We start from the raw sequence: 20491 nt of genomic DNA on the forward strand, positions 1-20491 counted from the left end.
TGATCTCGCAGTTTGGGAGTGCGAGTCCTGCGTCGGGCTTTGTGCTGACAGCTCAGAGCCCGGAGCCTGCTTTGGATTCTGTGCTTCCCTCTCTCTGCTCCTTCCCTGCTCATGCTCTCTCTCTCTCTCTCAGAAATAAAGAAACTTTAAAAAAAAATTAAAAAAAATAAGTTGAAAAGATAGAGTTCTAGGGGCACCTGGGTGGCTCAGTCGTCCAAGTGTCTGACTTCGGCTCAGGTCATGATCTCAGGGTTCCTGGGTTTGAGCTTGGTGTTGGACTCTGAGCTGACAGCTCAGAACCTGGAGCCTGATTTGGATTCTCTGTCTCCCTCTCTCTTGTGCGTGCGTGTGCACTGTCTCTCGAAAATAAAAAATAAATAAATATATTTTTTAATTTTTTATCTTTTAATAATTTTTTCATGTTTGTTTATTTTTGAGAGAGAGAGAGACAGAGCATGAGCAGGGAAGGGGCAGAGAGAGAGGGAGACACAGAATCTGAAGTAGGTTCCAGGCTCTGAGCTGGCAGCACAGAGCCTGACACGGGACTTGGACTCAAGAGCCGTGAGATCATGACCTGAGTGGAAGTTGGATGCTTAACCGACTGAGCCACCCAGGTGCCCCAGTAAATAAACATTTAAAAGATAGAATTCTAGTTGTACCACTTTCTAGCTATGTAAGGTGAAATTGTTAAACTCTATGGAAATTAGTTTTTCTCCTCTACAAACTTACAGGATTTGTCTGTATTATTTTAAAGCAACTTTTATAAAAATATTTTTCATAAATTGCTACCCAGTAGTAAAGAGCAATGGATGGCATGAATTTCTTTAAGGATCATTATAACTGTCTTTTAAGATTCTGTTGACAAAGGATGGTTTCTTCCTTTACTAGAAACTTGGTGAACGCTGGACGGCAGTGTGCCGTTGGACTGAGGAACGTTGGAATAGGTTACAAGAAATCAATATATTGTGGCAGGAATTATTGGAAGAACAGGTATGAAACTGTTATCCATAATGGGCAAGACAGATGGTGAAAAGTAACCTATCTTTAATTATGGCATTACAATAAACTTGTCTTGTTTACTTTGAAAGGCGAATACACAAATAATTTTTATTATTTTAAAAATCAGATTTCTATGTATTTTATAACTGATCATGTAGCTTATTCATAGAAATCTTATGACTTTATTGTAGTAACACTTAATTTGATGTGTTGATTATTTAGAATGTTAGTATTTAGACATTCTACGTTCACGATTATGATTTTTCTTTATATTTCTGTTGGGTATTGTGTTTGAACTTGTATCAACACAAGGCCTAGCATTTTTAGCTCAGTAAATAATGAATAAATGAATCCACTCACTGCTTTGTGAATTTTAAATCACAACAATTTTTCTTGATTTCAACCAGAATAACTACTGAAATTAACAAGAAAAGATTATTTAGCGATACCATTCATTTAATACTGGGTTAATACTATTTTTTTTCCAATACGGATTCCAGCAGCCAATGAAATTTTGGCACAAAGCTGCCTCTTTAAGTTTTCAGTCAGAGTGGTGGCCCTTGGCCCACCTTCCATCCTTCCAGAAGAACAACAATCAAAACAGAATACAAATAAGCAAAACTTTTCTCCCAAAATGTCAAACATTTGTGGTTTTTGAAAATAAGCAGATACTTTATTCCCACATCTCAGTGTCCGTTTAGATTCTTTTAAATGCATTTCATTTCCATCCACAAAAAGCAACTATATTCTTTTCAAGGAATAAAAACAAGTGTATGATGTTTTGTGGTTTACTAAATATGGTGGCCGAGAGAACATCTTAAAAAGTAGGTTGCAAAATTTGTCCCCGTGTAAATTGTTAATCACTACCTCCTGCCCCCAATCTTTGGCCAGAATTTTCTTATTAAGAATTCTATGATGGATCTTATTCTGACTTCTGAAATATTTACATTTCACTTTATAAATATTTACATTTACTTAGACCCTCGTATTCAGGAAAAGGAGTCACATAGAATAGTTATATTTTACTCCAATAGTGACAGGAGAAGACACTGATCATTAGAAAAGACCTCTGTGTTACTACTGAGTAATTTAAAATTTGGAAGTAATTTAATTTAGCAATTAAAAATATTTTAAAAATAGAGAGTGACTAGTATTATGGCCACTTGTCTTACTGTAGATTTAAAACTAACCTTTGAATGGCTTTCTGCTAGCGTTAGGGTTGGAGGAATCGTGTTAAGATGTAGAATTGGAGCCAACGATGGTACTTGATATATACATGATTTGCTTTTGCATGGAATGAGACCAAATAAACTTAATCTGAATTAAAAAATCTTTCAAGGGACTATCATTCACTTGGTTGCAGAGGCTTTAAGGTAGTTAGAAATGGGATCTGAGAATTCCAAACTTCTCAGGATAGGCCAATTTCAAGTGTGGCATGTAGGATATTCTGTAAGGGGTTCCAACCTACCTTTCCAACTTTGATTTTCCCTCTGTCCTTCTGTGTACTGAGGTTTAGATGCTGAGTTCTCAGCTCATAGCCCATTCTTAGGATGTCAGTGCCACATGAGTAGTGCTGGTTCTTCTTCAGGGTTCTGTTCCCAATGCATTGCAGATTGTAGATTCCTCATAGTTTGTGTTGGGTTTTTTTTTTTCATGTTTTTGAAAGAGTGAGTGTATTTCATTTATTTTCTAGCCTGTCTTTGTTGTTTAAGGTGTGGTATCTGCTGTGGAATGTCTTCTCACCAGTTGTTTCATTTTTGAAATGTAGTAATCTATTAACTCCCTCTCCTTCCCCCACTCTCCCCAACCTGGAACCCATCTCTTCTTCTTTGCAATTGCCATGACATTTTGTGTGTGTGTGTGTGTGTGTGTGTGTGTGTGTGTGTATTTAATTACCAAATTAAAATATAGTGCAGACACATTATATAATATTATATTTAATAATATAAATATTATACATATATATATTTATATATTATAAATAAAAAATAAGCTATCATTCATATATATATATATATATAATCTTTTGTGGTGTCTGCACTTTCTTTTGTCATAGTTTATGTGCATATTTTATCTTTTCTATATTGAAGACAGGATCTGTATTTGCCACTTAATTTCTTAATCTTCATCTTTTTTTTTTTTTTTTTGGTGGAATATAGAGGCAGGGAATAGTTGTTACATAAACTGATAAATAAAGCAGTTAGAGAATGAATTGATCCCACTGCTGACACAGAACCAAGACTTTTCCCTCTCAACTATATAGAAAAGAGCTGCAATAGATATTACACTTTGCGAAGAATTATCTCAATGCAACCATGTGGTTTTCTGCCCCTCTTTCAAGTTTATCTATGTATATTACTAAATATCTTCTGCATGTTGGCCAATGAGATTTAAATATCTATATGTTGGCTTTGGACTATGGCTAAACTTTCTCTTTTAATCACAATTGCTGTTGAACCTGGAACATTAGTATGGTTTTCTTGAATGATGCTATGGAAAAACCATTAGTTTTAGGGTGTGGGTCTTTGATTTGATTCCCTTGTTAACTAGCCAAGTGATCTTGGACACATAATGACTTATCTCTCTTTCCTTCCTAAAATGAAGGGCTGGGAAAGGACAATTCCAGGAGTCTTCCTGCTTCTGGAGAGTTATACTGTGATACTTTTGGAGATTTGCATAGTTGGATTTAGCCTTTTAGTTCCACATACGTCCCTGAGAATTAGTTTAATTACCCATGTGTGGGGCTAATGTCAGCTTGATCTGTTGCAAATCTGAGAAGGATAATATCTTAAAGAAAGATATTAGGCCATTCATACCTTGAGCTTGGGTGTTTGAAGTCCTTCCTACCCTAAGTAAGAGTGAAGCCTCTACCAGCATAAACGTTAGAGATTTGGGAACTTGATTGAATTGAATGACCAAATGATTCTCCAAATATATTTCTAACTTTTGTTATTACATGTAGTGCTTGTTGAAAGCTTGGCTAACTGAAAAAGAAGAGGCTTTAAATAAAGTCCAGACGAGCAACTTCAAAGACCAAAAGGAACTAAGTGTCAGCATTCGACGACTGGCTGTAAGTGGTGTCAATGTCAGCATGTGTCTTGTAAGCCTGTGATATTTTATTGTTTCTATCAATGGTTCATACAATTGGGTGAATACAGATTATGAGTCATTAACCAACACTAGAATGCTGCCATATAATCATCTAGAACCAGGAATCTTATGTTTTAGCATTAGTGAACTGTGTAGCAAGTAAATTTTGCTATAAAATATATGTTTACATTTCCTGCTTGTGGAGCAGGACTATAGAGTCCTTTTAAGAGGGAGTCATCTAATAAAATATTTGAAATATTAGATTTTGAAAGAAGACATGGAAATGAAACGTCAGGCCTTGGATCAGCTGAGTGAGATTGGTCAGGATGTGAGTCAATTACTTGATAATCCCAAGGCATCTAAGAAGATCAACAGTGACTCAGAGGAACTAACTCAGAGGTGGGATTCTTTGGTTCAGAGACTAGAAGATTCCTCCAACCAGGTACCTTTTGCTTTGGATTATATGTTGTATGATGAAATAGAAGTTAAATGTTCAGGTTAGTTTTAGTTTTTATGAAATAAAGTAATAATAGGTAAGCTGCAAACTAAAAGTAGGTTCCTTATACCTGGCTTACTGAAAAATTGAGAAATTGACATGTAAAAAATCTTTCCTTTTCTGAAGTCAATTTTAATAGATCGTTGAAAAACTTACTAATACCCAGTAATTTCTCTTAATAACTGATAACACTTAGACACGAATCCATTAAATCATCTTTAAATTTTAAATAATCTTATTAATTTAAAAAAATATATTAGTGAATTGATTGAAAATGCAACTGTGGTTTGTACTTGGATGTTCATAGTGGTATTATTTATAACAGTGCAAAAGTGAAACAGCCCAAATGTTCCATCAGTAGGTAGATGGATAAACAAATGTGGTCTGTCCATTGCATGAAATACTGACAGTATGAATGAACCTTGAAAACATTGTGCTAACTACGAGAAGCCAGTCACAAGATTAAATGCACTGTAATTCTATCTATATGAACTATCAAAAATAGGCAAATCCAGAGAGATAAAAAGTAGATTAGTAGTCGCTAGGGCCTCGGGGAGAGGAGGATGGGGAGTGATGGACTATTTATTAATAAGTACGGGGTTTCTTTTGGGGCCAATAAACCTCTTTTGCAAGTACAGAGTGGGGATGGCTGCATAACACTGAATATACTGATAACCACTCAAACTGTGTATTTTCAAAGGAGAATGTTATGGCATGTGAATTATATCTCAATAAAGCTGTGACAAAACCTTAAAACATTTGGCTGATTTATACTTCAGGTGACTCAGGCTGTAGCAAAGCTGGGGATGTCCCAGATTCCTCAGAAGGATCTTTTGGAGACTGTTCGCGTAAGAGAACAAGTAACTACAAAAAGGTCTAAGCAAGAACTGCCTCCTCCTCCTCCCCCAAAGAAGAGACAGATTCCTGTGGATTTGGAAGCTAAGAAAAAGTGAGAACAGATAGAGACGTTTTCTAAACACAGTACCGCACATAATGTATTTGTACTAATTACTAATCATATGCAAATTTAGATGTAATTATTGTGATGGAAATTCAACTGCTAAACCACTCACTGCCCCCCAGCCTTCGAATGTTCTCCTTCCCACTGGCTAAGCGTCTAAATGGTCTCTGGTGATTTTATTTATCCTGTGTTCAGTCTGGAAAACCGTGTGACAGAACCCTTCCTTCTTCCTTTCCATCATCTACCTAGGGAGGATCTGACTGTCCATGATTCTTCATTTATTCTTTCTTTCACCACACTCTGAGAACCCTGGCAGGTTTGCTTTAGATAGATCTCCTTATTCTTTATGCCACTCCTTCCTCTTCACATTCAGCAATACTTCATTCAGGGAAGTCATTCCTTTGTCGTCCCCTTTTTCTTCCTTTCCCCCCTCATTCTTTTTTCACATTTTCTTTCTTTTTTTGTTAATTCCTTTGTCAGATTCATTAACAAATTCTTTATGTTTGCCTTAAGGATCCATCTTTGACATAGTTTTTTTTGTTTGTTTGTCTTACTGATTCAAAGGAAACTCAGGAATTTTAGAAAAGGACTAATCGCAGCTAATACGTAGCAAGCATTTACTAATGTCAGATACTCTGTTAAGCTGCGCTGTGTGACAGCCGGGTAATGTACCTCAGATACCCTATAGCAGCTGATCCTTAAATCAGCCCTTTTATTCTCTCCCTTTTACAGGAGGGTCCGAGTGCTTGGGTAAATGGGCAATTATTTTGGGCCAGAATAAAAATTATATGGTTTCCCCAGTATAGCTTCTGTAGATGAAGTGGGATTCCAGTTTTACCGGATGATTTTCATTTTGGTAATAAGGCTGTGTTTCTCTGCCTCTTACCGGCATCTCCCTGTGGAGCCAGAGTACCTCCAAGGTGCAGGCAGCAGCTGTGAAACCTTTGCTTCTGGAGCCGAGGCAGCACAGGAGGAAGATGCTTCTGATGTTAATAGTGCCATAGATCTTTTGTTTCCTGAGTGTCTAGTTTCTGCCGGGTAGATCTGGCACTGTGCCTCTCCAGTGCTGGCTTTGTGCATTTGGAAGGAAGAAAGGTTATAAAAGACTAAGGGTGCATTACTATAAAATCTTAAACATGGTCGTGTTGTGTGGAGTGCATTCTGCTGCGGGAAACAGAATACTGTACCAAAAGTGACCCAAACAATGAGGTCATTGATTATCTCATAAGAAGTCCAGAAGCAGGGCTTTCACCATCAGGCTTGTCCTCTCTGGTCCCAAGATCCTGCTGTAGCACTGGGCATAACATCCTTGTATAACCCGATTTATATGCGGGAAGGCCAGTTTTTCCTTATTTATCTTTTTTTCTTTTTTTAAATTGGGGAGAAAGACCTTGCCTGGAAGACATCAGCTAACGTCCCCCGCGGTCTCAGTGGCCAGGATTCAGTCACTTCCCTGCCATGGGTGCATGGGAGGTTGAGACCGTCTGGCCATTTTGGTCTCCTGTCATTGCATTCTGGGGGACTTGGACAGCAGAGAAAAGTGTGGGGAGGGGAATGTCTGTTAGTTGAGCAGCCAGCTGTGAGCACCATAGGCTTCCAGTCCGTGGTTTGATTGGTGCAGAAATCCCTTCAGTTAACTCCTGGACACAGATAAGCTTGTGTACATCCGGTTCATTATGATAGGAGGCAGTGAGATCTCATTGTTAGAAAGGTTATTTTTATGCCCAGCCCAAGTCCGCCCCCTCCATGTCTCCCTGTATTTGCTAGTTCTGCTGCCTGGGGTGCCATAGAGTGGCACCAGCCTTCAGTATGGAACCTCCTTAGTATTGCAGGGAGTTGCATATTCTCATTTCTGCTGGCCTTCGGTGTAGAGGATCTTCAATCCATTCCTAGTGTGACAGGGTTTCCAGACCCTTTAATACCTTCAGTCTGCTGTAGAAGCCACTGTTCGCTTGTCTTAAAATGGGCTCTCTGAGCAGATAGGAGCTTAGTATCGTTTATAATACATGCTTCAGAAATGGCAGTTTATTTCCTCTTCTTTTTTCTTGGTGCTGCTGGTGGCTGGCTGATTTAGCCTGCTCAAGGTCTGGAGGGGTGGTCATTTCCTATAATCTAGATCTCTGTTGACATGGCCTGAAACCATTGCTACCTTGTGGCGTTCACATCACCCTTGTTTATATTATTATATTAAGGGCAGAAATGGTCTAAGTCCCCAAGGTCCTTTTATATGTGTGATTTGGGGATGGTGTTCCTCTTCTCTGAAAGATTAAATAGAAGCCTGCTGTTAAGATGACGGAATGAAAGTACCACTGTTTGAGGGACACCTCAACCATTGGTTATTTATCTACAGTGTCACAAAATCCCTTTACAAGTTACAGGGAAAATTGATCTTGATGAAAAACCAAATATTCACAACTCGCCAGAAACACTTTAAGCTGTTTCCCCAGAAGAAACAGACAACCCGTGCTTACCCTAAAGTACCTAAAAATACCCAGAAGTTCTTTTGAGAAGCTCTGTGGGTAGAGTGCTGGTGAGGAGGACAGACTATCTGGTTTGAACCAGAGCTCTACCAGCTGTAGCTTTGTGGCCCTGGGGCAGTTGTTTAAAACCTCCCCGGGCTCAATTTCTTCATCATTAAAAGGGATAATAATAGTATAGGTGTCTCAGGGTTGTGGTGAGGATCACTTAATAAGACGCACAGAACACTTTGAAAAGGGCCAGGTACATGGCTGACGGTCAGTGACTGTTTCTCCTCTCATTTTTCCTTGCTGTGGTTCCCACAGGCCTCTTAAGCTTTGTCCACTCTTTTTCTTTCCCACCATCACATCTCAGTTCTGGCTCAGGGTGCTACCGCAGCCTGTTTTTCTCTGGTCTTGCCACCCTTTCTTCTTTCTCCTCAGTGGACACTGGAAGGTAAATCCAGTCATGTCAATCCTGTGCTTTCAACCCTTCACGGGCTCTCCCTTGCCCTTTGGTTGAGCCCAGACTCCTTAATCTACCCTGCAGGTGGGTGTGGTTGTCTGCCCTTGTCCTTCCCTGCCTAGTACTCACTTTTCCAGTCACGCCTAATCACTTGCTGTTTGCACAGTGTGGTCCTCCCTTTCTTTGTTCTCCCTTTGCAATGAAAACATTTACTAGGCACAGTATTGCTGTTGTGCTCCAGGAAGGCATCCACCCCCCCAACCCCCCGCCACCTCCCCTGACTAAATTAGGAGCGATAACTGAATTCCTGGAATCAGCATCTGGCAAGTTCTCTGGTGATTGCCTGCTACTTTCCATTGCCTCTCCTAGACTGGAAGCTCTGTGAGGGCTGGGATTGCATCTGATTTACCTTCATAGCAAGAGCCCAGTCCAGCGCCTGGCATATACTGGGCTCAATAATTACGTTAAATGAAAGAAGGCATTAACTTTAAGAATATCTGTATCTTTTTTTTTTTTTCTTTCTGTTATTTTCTAATCAAATCTGTTTTCATCATCTACAGGAGTTTGTAAAAATCTAGGTATTTTTTACAAAGCTTAAACATTAATTATTTAAAAAATATTTATTAACTTTACAATATTATTTCTCTTTTCAAACTTTTAATTATAAGTGTGTGGTTTTATTTTGTATGGTTACTAGGTGTCTGTGTTGCCTTTTTTTTTTTTTTTGAGGAGTATTTAAAACACATGCCTGAGGGGTCTTTTGATTGCTCTGTCTTGAGCCAAGTGAAACTATAGAAGGATAGGAATGACCAATAGTAACATCTGAATCTTAAATCAGGTTTGACGCTGTAAGTGCTGAGCTGTTGAGCTGCATTTTGAAATCAAAGACTGCCATTCAGGCCGCAGAGATAAAAGGGTATAAGAAGATGCAAGAGACTTCAGAAGTGAAAAAGAAGTTGAAGGTAAAACATTAAACAAAAACATCCTAGTGAATAAAATATTACATCAGGTTAGATTTGCTGTTGACATAAAAGTGTGATGGGATCCAGAGGCTTCCTGTAAAATAAATGTAGCCATAAGGTAGCTTTTAGGACGTTGTAGTAAATTTTCAATCCATCAAGCTGGCTGGCATTCAGACCCCTGTGTGGAGGGGGAATTTTTTTGCCCCCTTTTTCTTAACCTCTGAGATGTGCAGGAAAAAACATTTTCTAAGGTGGTCTAGTTATTAGTATTATTTTTTACTTCGATTAGATCTACTTTAGTCCCTAATAATTTCTGACTTTGGGTATGCTGAAGATATTTTGCTCGCTGAATGCAACAGATGATTTCAAATCTCACAATTCCTTCCGATATATTTTCATTACAGAAGAGACACATTAAAAAGAAATAAATACCGTTAAAATGTATGGGATGTTAGCTCCGCTACTTTGTTCCTTCTGTGTGACTGTAAATTGTGCCAGGAGATTGTAGTGACTTATGTCTTTGGTGCTCATTAAGTGTGTGAAAGCCTTTCACGAAGGAGTTGGACACCTAGAGCAAGTCTGTAGTGCCGTCTACACTGGCAGTGGAGTTTGTCTGTGAAGAGTTTGGAGAACATTTCCAAAACAAGATGTGTATAAATATCAGTGGTATAAGCTAGAAGGTGGTAGTACCATGGGAGTTGAGAGGAGGCCAGGATTGCATCTGTGTGTGTACTCGGGGAAGTCCAGGGGTGAGGTAGCACCACGCCAGAACCACAAGGAGCTTGCTTGGGGCTGGGCGTGAAGGGCGCAGCAGGCAGGGGGCGCCCCTGAGCAGAGGTGGGGAGGTAGACAAGTTGTGGTGTGATAGTTTCTTTTTTGTTCTGTTTAGTGCTAGGTGTGCGTGTAAAAGTAGTTAGAGAGTTAAGGTTGGAGAGGTGGTTTGGAGTCAGACCCTGGTTGACATTTTGTGTTTGGATGAGAAGTTAAGACTGACTTCTGTCTTATCATAGCATTGTAACTGCTCTTATTTAGAGGTCACCATTGACTGTTGGTTTCTAAATCCAAAGGATGGATTTGTTTTCTCATCTCATCCGCTGCCTCTGTAGCATTTGCTGCTATTTACCCTTCCTTCTATTCTCACAGCCTTTGGCTTTTGTGACCAGTGATCATTCTAAAATAGCCATCTGATCAGGCAGCTCCTATGCTTGCAATTAACTAATGGCTTCCTGTTGCAATGGGGACAAAATCTAAATCCTTAGCGCCCCAGCATGCAAGGGCCTTCCAGGTGGTGCTGTTTCCCCTATGAGTCCAGCCTCAGCTCCTACCAGTCTCCTACAGACACCCTGAGCTCCCCACTCCTGAATCCTGCTCTTTTCTCACTTCCCTGCCTTCACCACGTGCTGTTTTCCTCGTGCAGAATGGCCCTTATTAAGCCTTTATGCTGTGTGGCTGAAAAGCCCTCTACTCCAGTAAGCCTCCTTTAGCCTCATTAGGAAGAGTTAAGTGATTCATCTTTTGACTTCCATGTTGCTTTGACAGAGGAATGTGGAAGGTTGTTACCCTAGAAGCACCATTATCTGAGCCCTCTACACAGGGAGTTGGGAGGGCCAGAAAGGAGAGCTGTGTGCCATCATTTCATATGCTTCTTATAGTTCTGAAAGACCGGTAGATGATATTAAGGAGCATTGAACAACCCAGTTCTCAAGGGCACTGAAATGGCAGAGAATTTGGAAGTGAGAGTGATCTTTATGAACCAAGTTCCAGAAAATATTAATAAGTTAATTTCCATTCTACGATCTAGGAACAATTTCACTTTTAGAAATCATTACTATAGAAATTGTTTGTTACTATAAGGGATGATTGGCGGCTCCTATATTTTCCTTTAATAAGTTTAATTTTTTGTTTTTTTAGACAAGTAGTTATAGATGCCAAAAGGGTTTTGAAAAATGTGAAATGAAGAAAATTTAACCATCACTTTTATCTCTAATTTTCCTTGCAAATTGGGGCAAGAGCTTAATTGTGTTAGAGTAAAGGAATACCTTGCTCCAACTGATGTATACCTGGGTGGAGAATCCCTAGTTCAATCTGTCATCACCGTAGAAAGTAGCAAAAAATCAATTTGTATGGAACAGGTAGTAATTCTTCTCCAGTATGATGGTGATTTTTTGCATTGATACTTCAATAAAAATAAGTGGTGTTTCTTTGAATCTCTTGTTATTTCTTTATCTTTGTAACATGGTTGTTTTACTTAGTCCCATTAAAGCTGTGCAGAGCAAAGTAGGATAGTTTATTTGACAGAGCCTATATGTGTAGAAATTAGAAGTAGGACTCTTCTTTGGTTTGTCTGGTTGAAATAATATGGGTTGCCTAGAAGTTTTGATTGTGTTATTAGGGGCGCTATTTGAGTAGTTAATTTTCTCAGTTGCAAATTGAGGAGTGGGAGAAATTTCAAATACTGACTGTTTATCCATATACCTCTGTGTGTGTGTGTGTGTGTGTGTGTGTGTGTGTGTGTGTGTGTCTTCCTGATTTTGTTCAAATCTTTCTTACTAGTTTTGGAAAGATTTTGTCTTCCCTGTCTCTGACATATAGGGGCATTGATTATATCGAACTATAGAGACATAAATATTAAAATTAAGAGCCATTCTTCAAACATGAGGAACAAAATGCTTCAGTTTGGGTTCCAAAGCATATTGTTATAGTTTAAAATTTATGTATGAATTATGCTGTGGTTGAAATTTATGTTAGAGTCTAAACTTATTATAAGATCAGACAATAGTGAGGCTCAAAATATTTGTTTTAATTGTTGATTAATTTTTGTTCAGTGTCTCTGTCATAGAATATTCAGTTCATTTGACTCAGTTATTTTTATTGTGTGGCATAGACACTGAGGTTATATGTATGTGAATAGATATCCTGGATCTAAAACACTAATTTTAATTATTTTCTTTTGATAGGAACTCATAATTATAATGTGCAACTTTTTTCTTATAAAATCAACCAAAGGTTTATATTATTTGTTTGAATTTGCCTTTTGAAACTTAAATCAGCTTTGGAATTCTGTGGGGCAGCCTGGAATTAGATAGTTTTGTCTTATAGTATTTCTCCTACCTCAACTTTGACTATAACACTGAAAGAGAATGTGGGAGGGACACAAAACATGAAAGTTACAATAGCATGCACATTATATTGAGAAGAAAGTTTGCAGTATTCTTATATTGGAATTTTATTTCCAGGCATTAGAAAAAGAACAGACAGAAAGAAGCCCCAGACTGAATGAATTAAACCAAACTGGACAAATCCTTTTGGAGCAAATGGGAAAAGGTGAGACCCTTGATTTTTTTAAAAATGTGTTTTAGGTGGTAGCACTGAATAATATTTACAGTTTGACAAATTATATATTTAACACTTTTTTTTTCTAGAAAAGTGGTTTTCAATTTTTTTTTTTAAGCTTTAAGCAGCAGAACCTTTTTTCACATGAAGTCCTGTGCTGAAGCTGATGACAAAACAGAAAAGTGAAGTTGTTCTGCTTTTCTGTAGAGTCAGACAACCTAAAGCTCTGATATCTTAGCAGAATGGTTGAAATCCACTGATGTAGAAAAATTTAAAATCTCCTCCTTTGACATTATATATTGGGACCTTTTTTTTGGAGAGGGGGTGGCAAAAGAAAATTTTATGTTGGAAATCTTTGTGAAATGAAGTTACAGTAAGGTCAGTTCATTAAGATCATTTGGTTTTTGATCACGTTCAAATTAATCTGTTAATTTATTGCAGGTAACATTTTATAGTTAAATTTGAGAAGGAGTTGCTTGTCTTGGAAATTTTTACCTGTATTTAGAAACTTTTTTTTTCCTTTGCCATTAGCCCTCAGTGACTCTGGGGAATGTAAAGATGAATAGTTTTGATATCCACTTTGCATATGATTCTTCCTTTGGTTTAGCTTTGAGAGACCTCTCCTGTAAATCCTATTCCTTATTCTAGTGATAGTAAATGCTTTGGAGGTCTGCTGCAGAGTTATTATTATTATTTTTTTTTTTAAATAATGACCAACATTCAGTGAATATTTATTATATCAGAGCTCTTTGACAAAAGCCACAGACGCCCAAAGCAGAATCAGGAATACTAGTTTGACAAGAATCTTCAGTGTAGTAGTTGTCAATCTTTTTAGTTTTTAACTTTTTATTCTGGAAAATGTAAATATATACAATGCAGAGTGATGAACCTCCTTATACTGATTACCTAGCTTCAGTAATTAATGATATTCTGCCATTCTTGAATTATCTATACCCCTACTCATTCCTCACTCCTTGTTATTATTGTTATTGTTTATAGTTTTTTTAAAGTAAAATTTACCTACCTTGAAATACATGAAACTTCACTGGGTTTTTTTGAAAAGCCTATACCCATAAAACAATATGTGGAAAATTTCCATCTCTCCAGAAAGTTCCCTCATGTTCCTTATGAATCAGTCAGCTTTCCATACCCCCTGAAAATCAGATTTTTTAAAACTTTAGATTATTTTTGTCTCTGCATTAAAAAAATGTCATTTAATTATATATATATATATATATATATATATATATATATATATATATACACACACACACACACACACACACACACACACTGGGGACATGTAGACATACACACATTTATATACAAAACTATCTGTATGTCTAATATATGTCCGTTTATTGGAAAATTATGCAAATATAACACTGTCTATCCATAGGTATTAGTACAGCTTAATTTATTTTTTATTTAAATATAAATAAAGCAAAATTTATTCAAAAACGGTGTTTTCATTCAAAATCCACTTAGCTCAGTGTCTTAATTACCCTGGGTGAGAGGACCCCACGTGGAGATGACTCTTTCAGATATTTACTTGAAGAAACCTACAGATACAGAGAGACCATAATTTCCCCTGAGGTGCTGATTGAATAATTATAATAAATTGTGTGTTGAATTTATGTCTGTTACAATTGTAGGTTCTTCACTTCTGCATTAATATTGTGGTTTGGGAACCAGACTTTGTCTGGTATGAGTGTGGGGTGCTTTCATGAGTCTGGGTACTGAATTTGCCCTCATTTCTGCGTCAGCTTTTAGGCGCTATGTGAGGATTTGTAAGGCCTGTGGAGAAGACTGCCTAGGGGAGGAGTTGGTGAGAGGTGTTATGTTCCAGTGAGAATAACAGCAAATTGGGAAATAGGAGACCTCTGGGTCTCCTGCCCTTTCCTAGTTTTGTGTCCTTGGGTGACTCATGTAACCCTTTTATTTCTTTGCTTTCTTGCCCAGAATGTGAGGCACTCACTAGCATAGTTCAGCTTCTGTCACATGCACTCTTGCTGTGAATAGATATGTACTGAGATATATACTCTGGAAACGGAGATCATGTCAAAGTTCTACTTGCAAAGTATCAAGTGCAATATCGGGGGCTATATCATCCGTGGCTTTGTAAAGGAATGAATTTTGTGACGTAATGTGGACTTGTTTAATTTCATGGGAAACCCTTTATATTTCACATGACCATTTTATTTTTGGAGCATTTAGTAGGACTGGAAATGCATTCATTACAGGATCCTAATTTTATTTATTTCAAAAGACATATTTAGGATGGGGTGGGAAGCTGGGTACTGGGGGTGTTGGTCTGAATAGGGCACTTATGTTCTGGGTTTACTTTCTTGCTTTTTGAGCAGTGTGTACATTGTGTTACTGAGATAAAAGTGATTTTTTCAAAATCTCCCCCCCTATCTACCATTTTATCTGTTATTCTAATTTTATAGTATCGTATATTACTTCTCTCCGTGTGGTTTTAGTGCTATTAATTCTACTGCTCTTATAAAGCAGAAATGTTGAGCAGAAGTGAAAGCACAATTGGGTGCTTCTTGCTGTCCCTCCCTTTTCCCCAAGAAATTTGAAATAAGTCCTAGAGTATGGATAATTAACATAGAGGAAGTTTTTCAGAGTGTAATTTGACCAGAGTCTGCCTATGTAAGCATGCAGATTAATGATTCAGCCCATTAGAAAACAAGTCTTTGGGGAAAAAAAAAAGAGAAAAAAAAAAAAGGAAAAAAGCCTTTGGTAAAACAGATGTTCTAATAATCATGTCATTGATTCCTTCAAAATAATTCCATCGAAAGTCCCACCACAGTGAAGTTTGATGGGACTTATATGCCTTGTGCATTTGAATTATGTTTTGTGGTACCTTATATAGCATAAAAATGTTTTTAAAAATGGAAATAATACATTTTATTTAACTTTCATGGCTATTATAATTGTTTTTCTTGATTCAGCTTATCTTTTTCCTAGAGATTGTCAACAAATAAAATAGAGTAGCTGGGCACTGGATGATATGGCTTTATGATGACATATATTATGACTAGCCTGTGGAATTTGATGGTGGTCCTAGGTTTTGTAAAATTTCTCTTGATTCCAATAGTGATAGATGGAAAGGTGTAAAGTCAAGTAAGAGTAAGTGCCATGAATATGTTATATTTTATTCCTTTTAGGTAACTAGTAAAATGATGGTCTATTGATTTGGGCTTTTGAATAGTCATTTAAGAGTTGGATGTTCTATAGAAATAGAAAATGTATAAATCAGGATCTCTGGGAGCAAAACAGTTATTTTAAAAGACAATTATTTTAGAGGCACCTGGATGGCTCTACCGGTTAAGTATTCAACTCTTCATATTGGCTCAGGTCATGATCTCGCATGGAGCCTGCTTGGGATTCTCTCGGTTTCTCTCTCTGTGTCTCTGCCCCTCTCCTGCTCATGTGCACGCACACACAAGTGTGCTCTCTCTTAAAATAAACAAACAAACAAACTTTTAAAAAAGACAATTATTGGGACACCAGATGGCTCAGTCGGTCAAGTGTCTGACTCTTGGTTTCAGTTCAGGTCACGATCTCATGGCTCATGAGCTCAAGCCCTGCGTTGAGCCTGTCAGCTCAGAGCCTGCTTGGGATTCTCTCTCTCCTTCTCTCTCTGCTCCTCCTCCTCCTTCATGTGTGTGCTTTTCTCTCTCCCAAAATAAATAAACTTAAAACAAAAGAATTCTTTTGGAGAGCAATGTATAGTTTTCTTTGCTTGATGTGCAAATTGTGCTTTAATTATTACCTGATATCTGTCCAACCTGCAATATCTCCAGCTTAGAGGAGAGGAGAGGAGATTTAAATTTTGAGAAATGGCTTGAAGGGGCAAAATGAGTGAATTGTAATATATTGTCAGTGAATAATTACCTCCTACCTGTTTTCAGATGAGAAGGGATAATTTTCCATCTCAAAAATTTTACCAGCTTAATCTCCTTTCTCGTTTAGCATAAACTGCTCTGACATGAAAATGAAGTGGCTGATGTTATTACTTTGCCCCCCTAGAATAGAAATGACCTCATAGAAGCAGAGCCTGGCTCTCCATTGCTCAGAGAGTTTGTCAGGAAAATGGTGATTTGTTTTGTTTATAACCCTGTTAATAGAGACAAATGAACCTGGACTGTGGTGTGAATGATTTGCCAGGGTCTAACATTCTATTACCTGTGTGATCCTGGCTAGTGAACTTTAACAGCCGACATGGTTGATATATTCAAATTATGTCCCGTCGTGTTTGCATTTCTGATTTTCTGTGGGTACAGTGTATTGTAGGATTTTTAAAATTGCATCCTCTGTCGCTCGTAAGTGACCTTTTGTTTGACATGCCATTTTATTCCTTAGGGCTCTCATTACCCTGGATTTTGATTGTGTGTATTTACAAAGCACCATTGTTTTTTTCCCCCTCCTACTCAAATAATAAAGATGTTAAGCCCATTCTTTCAACATGCATGCTCTCCTAAGGAGATGAAGACTTCTTTGCAGATTTCCCATCTTTTTTCCTAGTAATTTTCAATGATTTGATGCATTTTATGTTAAGGGAAGGGCCGTGATAAAACTTACTATTACATAGAACTATTATTTTTATGGACATTCTTTACCACTCAAAAATACGGGCTAAAATTATGTCAGTAATAAACATAATGGTGTTTTTTCTGATGTGTTAAAGTAGATCATCGTACCACTGCTTTGATATTTTGATCTTTGCTGGTCTGTGTGGGGCATGCCCAGTAGGCCACTGAAGCCTCTCGGGCCTGGCTGCTGGCCCGATTTTCCTATACTCACCAGGTTGCTCCCTGCAGTAGGGCTTCTCACCGTTCATTCTACGGTTCCTAGGACACTATGGTTTGGTCAAACCAGACTCTTGAGCTCCCTCCTCGATTATTTAGCCAGTTGTCTTTTTTGTGATGACAGAGGGTTTACCTTCTCATGTCAGAACTTGACAGGTCCACATAATTCATTGTATTTCCCTGGTTCACTGTAGCAGCTAGCAGAGTGGTAGGATGCACAGTTTGTATAAAAGGCAGTGGCTGGAACTCCACTGATGTGCCTCTTGTGACAGCAGTACCACTCCCGAACTGCTATTTCAAGCTTCCCATCTCCTGCTTTGGTCAGGGAGTGAAACAAAATTAAGTTTATTTATTTTGAGAGAGAGAGAGAGAGAGAGAGAGAGAGAGAGAGAGAGAGAGAGAGAGAATGAGAATGTAAGCAGGAGGAGTCGGGGAGAGAGAATCTGAGCGCAGGGCCCGACACGGGGCTTGATCTCCCAAACCACGATATCATGACCTGAACTGAAATTAAGAGTTGGATGCTTAGCCAACTGAGCCACCCTGGCACCCCTGAAACATAGTTATTTCTAACAGTATCATTGTAATTTTGTTGTTATGTTAAAAGGGACTTAAAGGAATGATCATTATATGTGACATCGCCTCATTATTTTGAATAGGTCAGAATGTTTATAACAAATTGAAAACAATTTTTATACTAGCATATGAAGTGTCTGCTTATTTTTTATGTCCGCGTAGAAGGTATTCCTACTGAAGAAATAAAAAACGTTCTGGAGAAGGTATTCTCAGAATGGAAGGATGTATCTCAGCATTTGGAAGATCTGGCAAGAAAGATTCAGCTACAGGAAGATATAAATGCTTACTTTAAGCAGCTTGATGATCTTGAAAAGACCGTAAAGACAAAAGAGGAGTGGGTAAAACACACTCCCTTTTCAGAATCTCCCCAGCAGTCCTTGCAGAGCTTGAAGGACTCCTGCCAGGTAAAGAGATAACCATCCAGAACATGAAAGAATCCTAAGTCCAGTCCTGTATTTAAAAAAGATGCTACTTGTATCATGAACGTTAGGTTAATGCCGCTCTGATTCACTTTCTGTGAGGATGTTCATCTTCAGTGACTTCTGTGACCCTATTTTCTCTTCCGTAGCGGGAACTGACAGATCTCCTCAGCCTCCACCCCAAAATTGAAAAGGTGCGTGCAGGTTGCTCAGCCCTGAAGTCTCAGCGCTCCACCCCAGATTTTGTCCAGCAGGGCTTTGATACCTTTCTGGGCCACTACCACGCTGTGCAACAGGAATTAGAGCATCGTCAGCAGCAGCTAGAGAACGGTAAACCCATTCTCTTGGTTTTCGTAGTAGATGACTCCACTGTCTTCTCTCTCAGTTTGCCTTAATGTAAAAATTAGTCCCAGGTGCCTCAGTTGGTTCAGTATCCGACTTTGGCTCAGATCATGAGCTCACAGTTTGGGGTTTGAGCCCCTCCTTGGGCGTGATGCAGTCAGCCCAGAACCTGCTTCGGATCCTCTGTCCCTCTCTCTCTGCCCCTCCCCCACTCACGCTCTTGCTCTCTCTCTCTCTCTCTCAGAAATAAATAAAACATTAAAAAAATTACTCCCCATATTCACACAAAGAGCACACGTGTTTGTTTTACACTAGCCACATTCTGTTTTCCTCTGTGCCTGCTACTGTTCTGGGTCTTAAAGTATATTCAGAGTATTTCCTGGATTCATACTTGTCTGTAAAAGTGCAAACAGCTTTCACTTGCTCTACATATAATGATTCTTTTTTTTTTTTTTTTAATGTTTATTTTTATTTTTGGGACAGAGACAGAGCACGAGAGGGGGAGAGGCAGAGAGACAGGGAGACCCCGAATCCAAAGCAGGCTCCAGGCTCTCGGCACAGAGCCTGACTCAGGGCTCGAACTCGTCAACTGTGAGATCATGACCCCAGCCAAAGTCGGAAGCTCAACCGACTGAGCCACCCAGGTGCCCCTACACATAATGATTCTTAAAGAGTGTTTTGAAAGGTGCTCTTCCTTCCTTTTCTTGAAGGAGGCCAGCTAACATCATTACTAGTAGAAAAGGAACGATCTCTTACTTCTTTTTGCTCAAAGTGGTTCAGGTTTTAGCAATACCATCTCTTCTTTGAAAAGAAATCATGTTTCTTTTTCAAAGGCTGAAAAATTATAAAGAGTTTTTACTTTTGGAATAAACCTGGTTTTGGCACGTTAACTGTTAAGTGTTTTGAGAGCTCATCATTCATATGTTCTGTTTTTTCTCCTTAGCTATTGTGTAAGTCAGGAATTGTGTTGTATTATGTAATGTTATGGGTAATGAATGTTAAAAAGCTGTATGTTGAACCATACCCTGCCTTGTGGCAAATATATATTTTGCAGTGACTTGTAGGAATCTGAATGTGTACTTGGCAAGCAATTGTGTCATGCTGTCTTTCTTCTGGAAAGGCATTTGGACACCATGCTTTTTTGTTCATTGAATTCATTAACCCACAGTGTAAAATAAATGTTTGAGAGTATTGCTTTTAAAATTTCCTGTATAAAACATGCCTTCATATTGATCCTTGTCAAAAATAGAAGCATATTTTGTAACAGTAAATTGAGAAAGCAGTACGTTAAAATATCTGTTTAACAATACGGAATACAACATAGTTCCTGACCTGAAACTGAAAAAAAATTCTAAATCTATTTTTTGTTTTTAATTGTGGTAAAATAGGCATAAAATACAATTTACCATGTTAATGCTTTTATTTTCTTTTATTTATTTTTTTAAAGTTTTATTCATTTCAGTAATCTCTGCACCCAATGTGGGACTTGAACTCATGACCTGGAGATCAAGAGTTGTGTGCTTCTCCAACTGAGGCAGCCAGACAGCCCCCCCCCCCCATTTTAACCATTGTAA

At 38.2% G+C, this 20491-nt stretch overlaps 1 protein-coding gene across 5 annotated transcripts in view; it reads left to right on the forward strand.

The window, feature by feature from the left end:
- Positions 1-20491, forward strand: part of UTRN (utrophin) — a 491097-nt gene that overhangs the window by 116146 nt on the left and 354460 nt on the right. For all 5 annotated transcript variants that reach the window (XM_045058165.1, XM_045058163.1, XM_045058164.1 and 2 more), the window contains exons 13-20: positions 889-990; positions 3962-4069; positions 4352-4531; positions 5365-5534; positions 9307-9430; positions 12667-12754; positions 18319-18560; positions 18725-18905. In XM_045058165.1, coding sequence (XP_044914100.1) covers positions 889-990; positions 3962-4069; positions 4352-4531; positions 5365-5534; positions 9307-9430; positions 12667-12754; positions 18319-18560; positions 18725-18905 — 1195 coding nt within the window. The remainder of the gene's footprint in view (positions 1-888; positions 991-3961; positions 4070-4351; positions 4532-5364; positions 5535-9306; positions 9431-12666; positions 12755-18318; positions 18561-18724; positions 18906-20491) is intronic.

Source organism: Felis catus, chromosome B2 (genome assembly GCF_018350175.1).
Source record: "Felis catus isolate Fca126 chromosome B2, F.catus_Fca126_mat1.0, whole genome shotgun sequence".
NCBI classification, from domain to species: Eukaryota; Metazoa; Chordata; class Mammalia; order Carnivora; family Felidae; genus Felis; species Felis catus.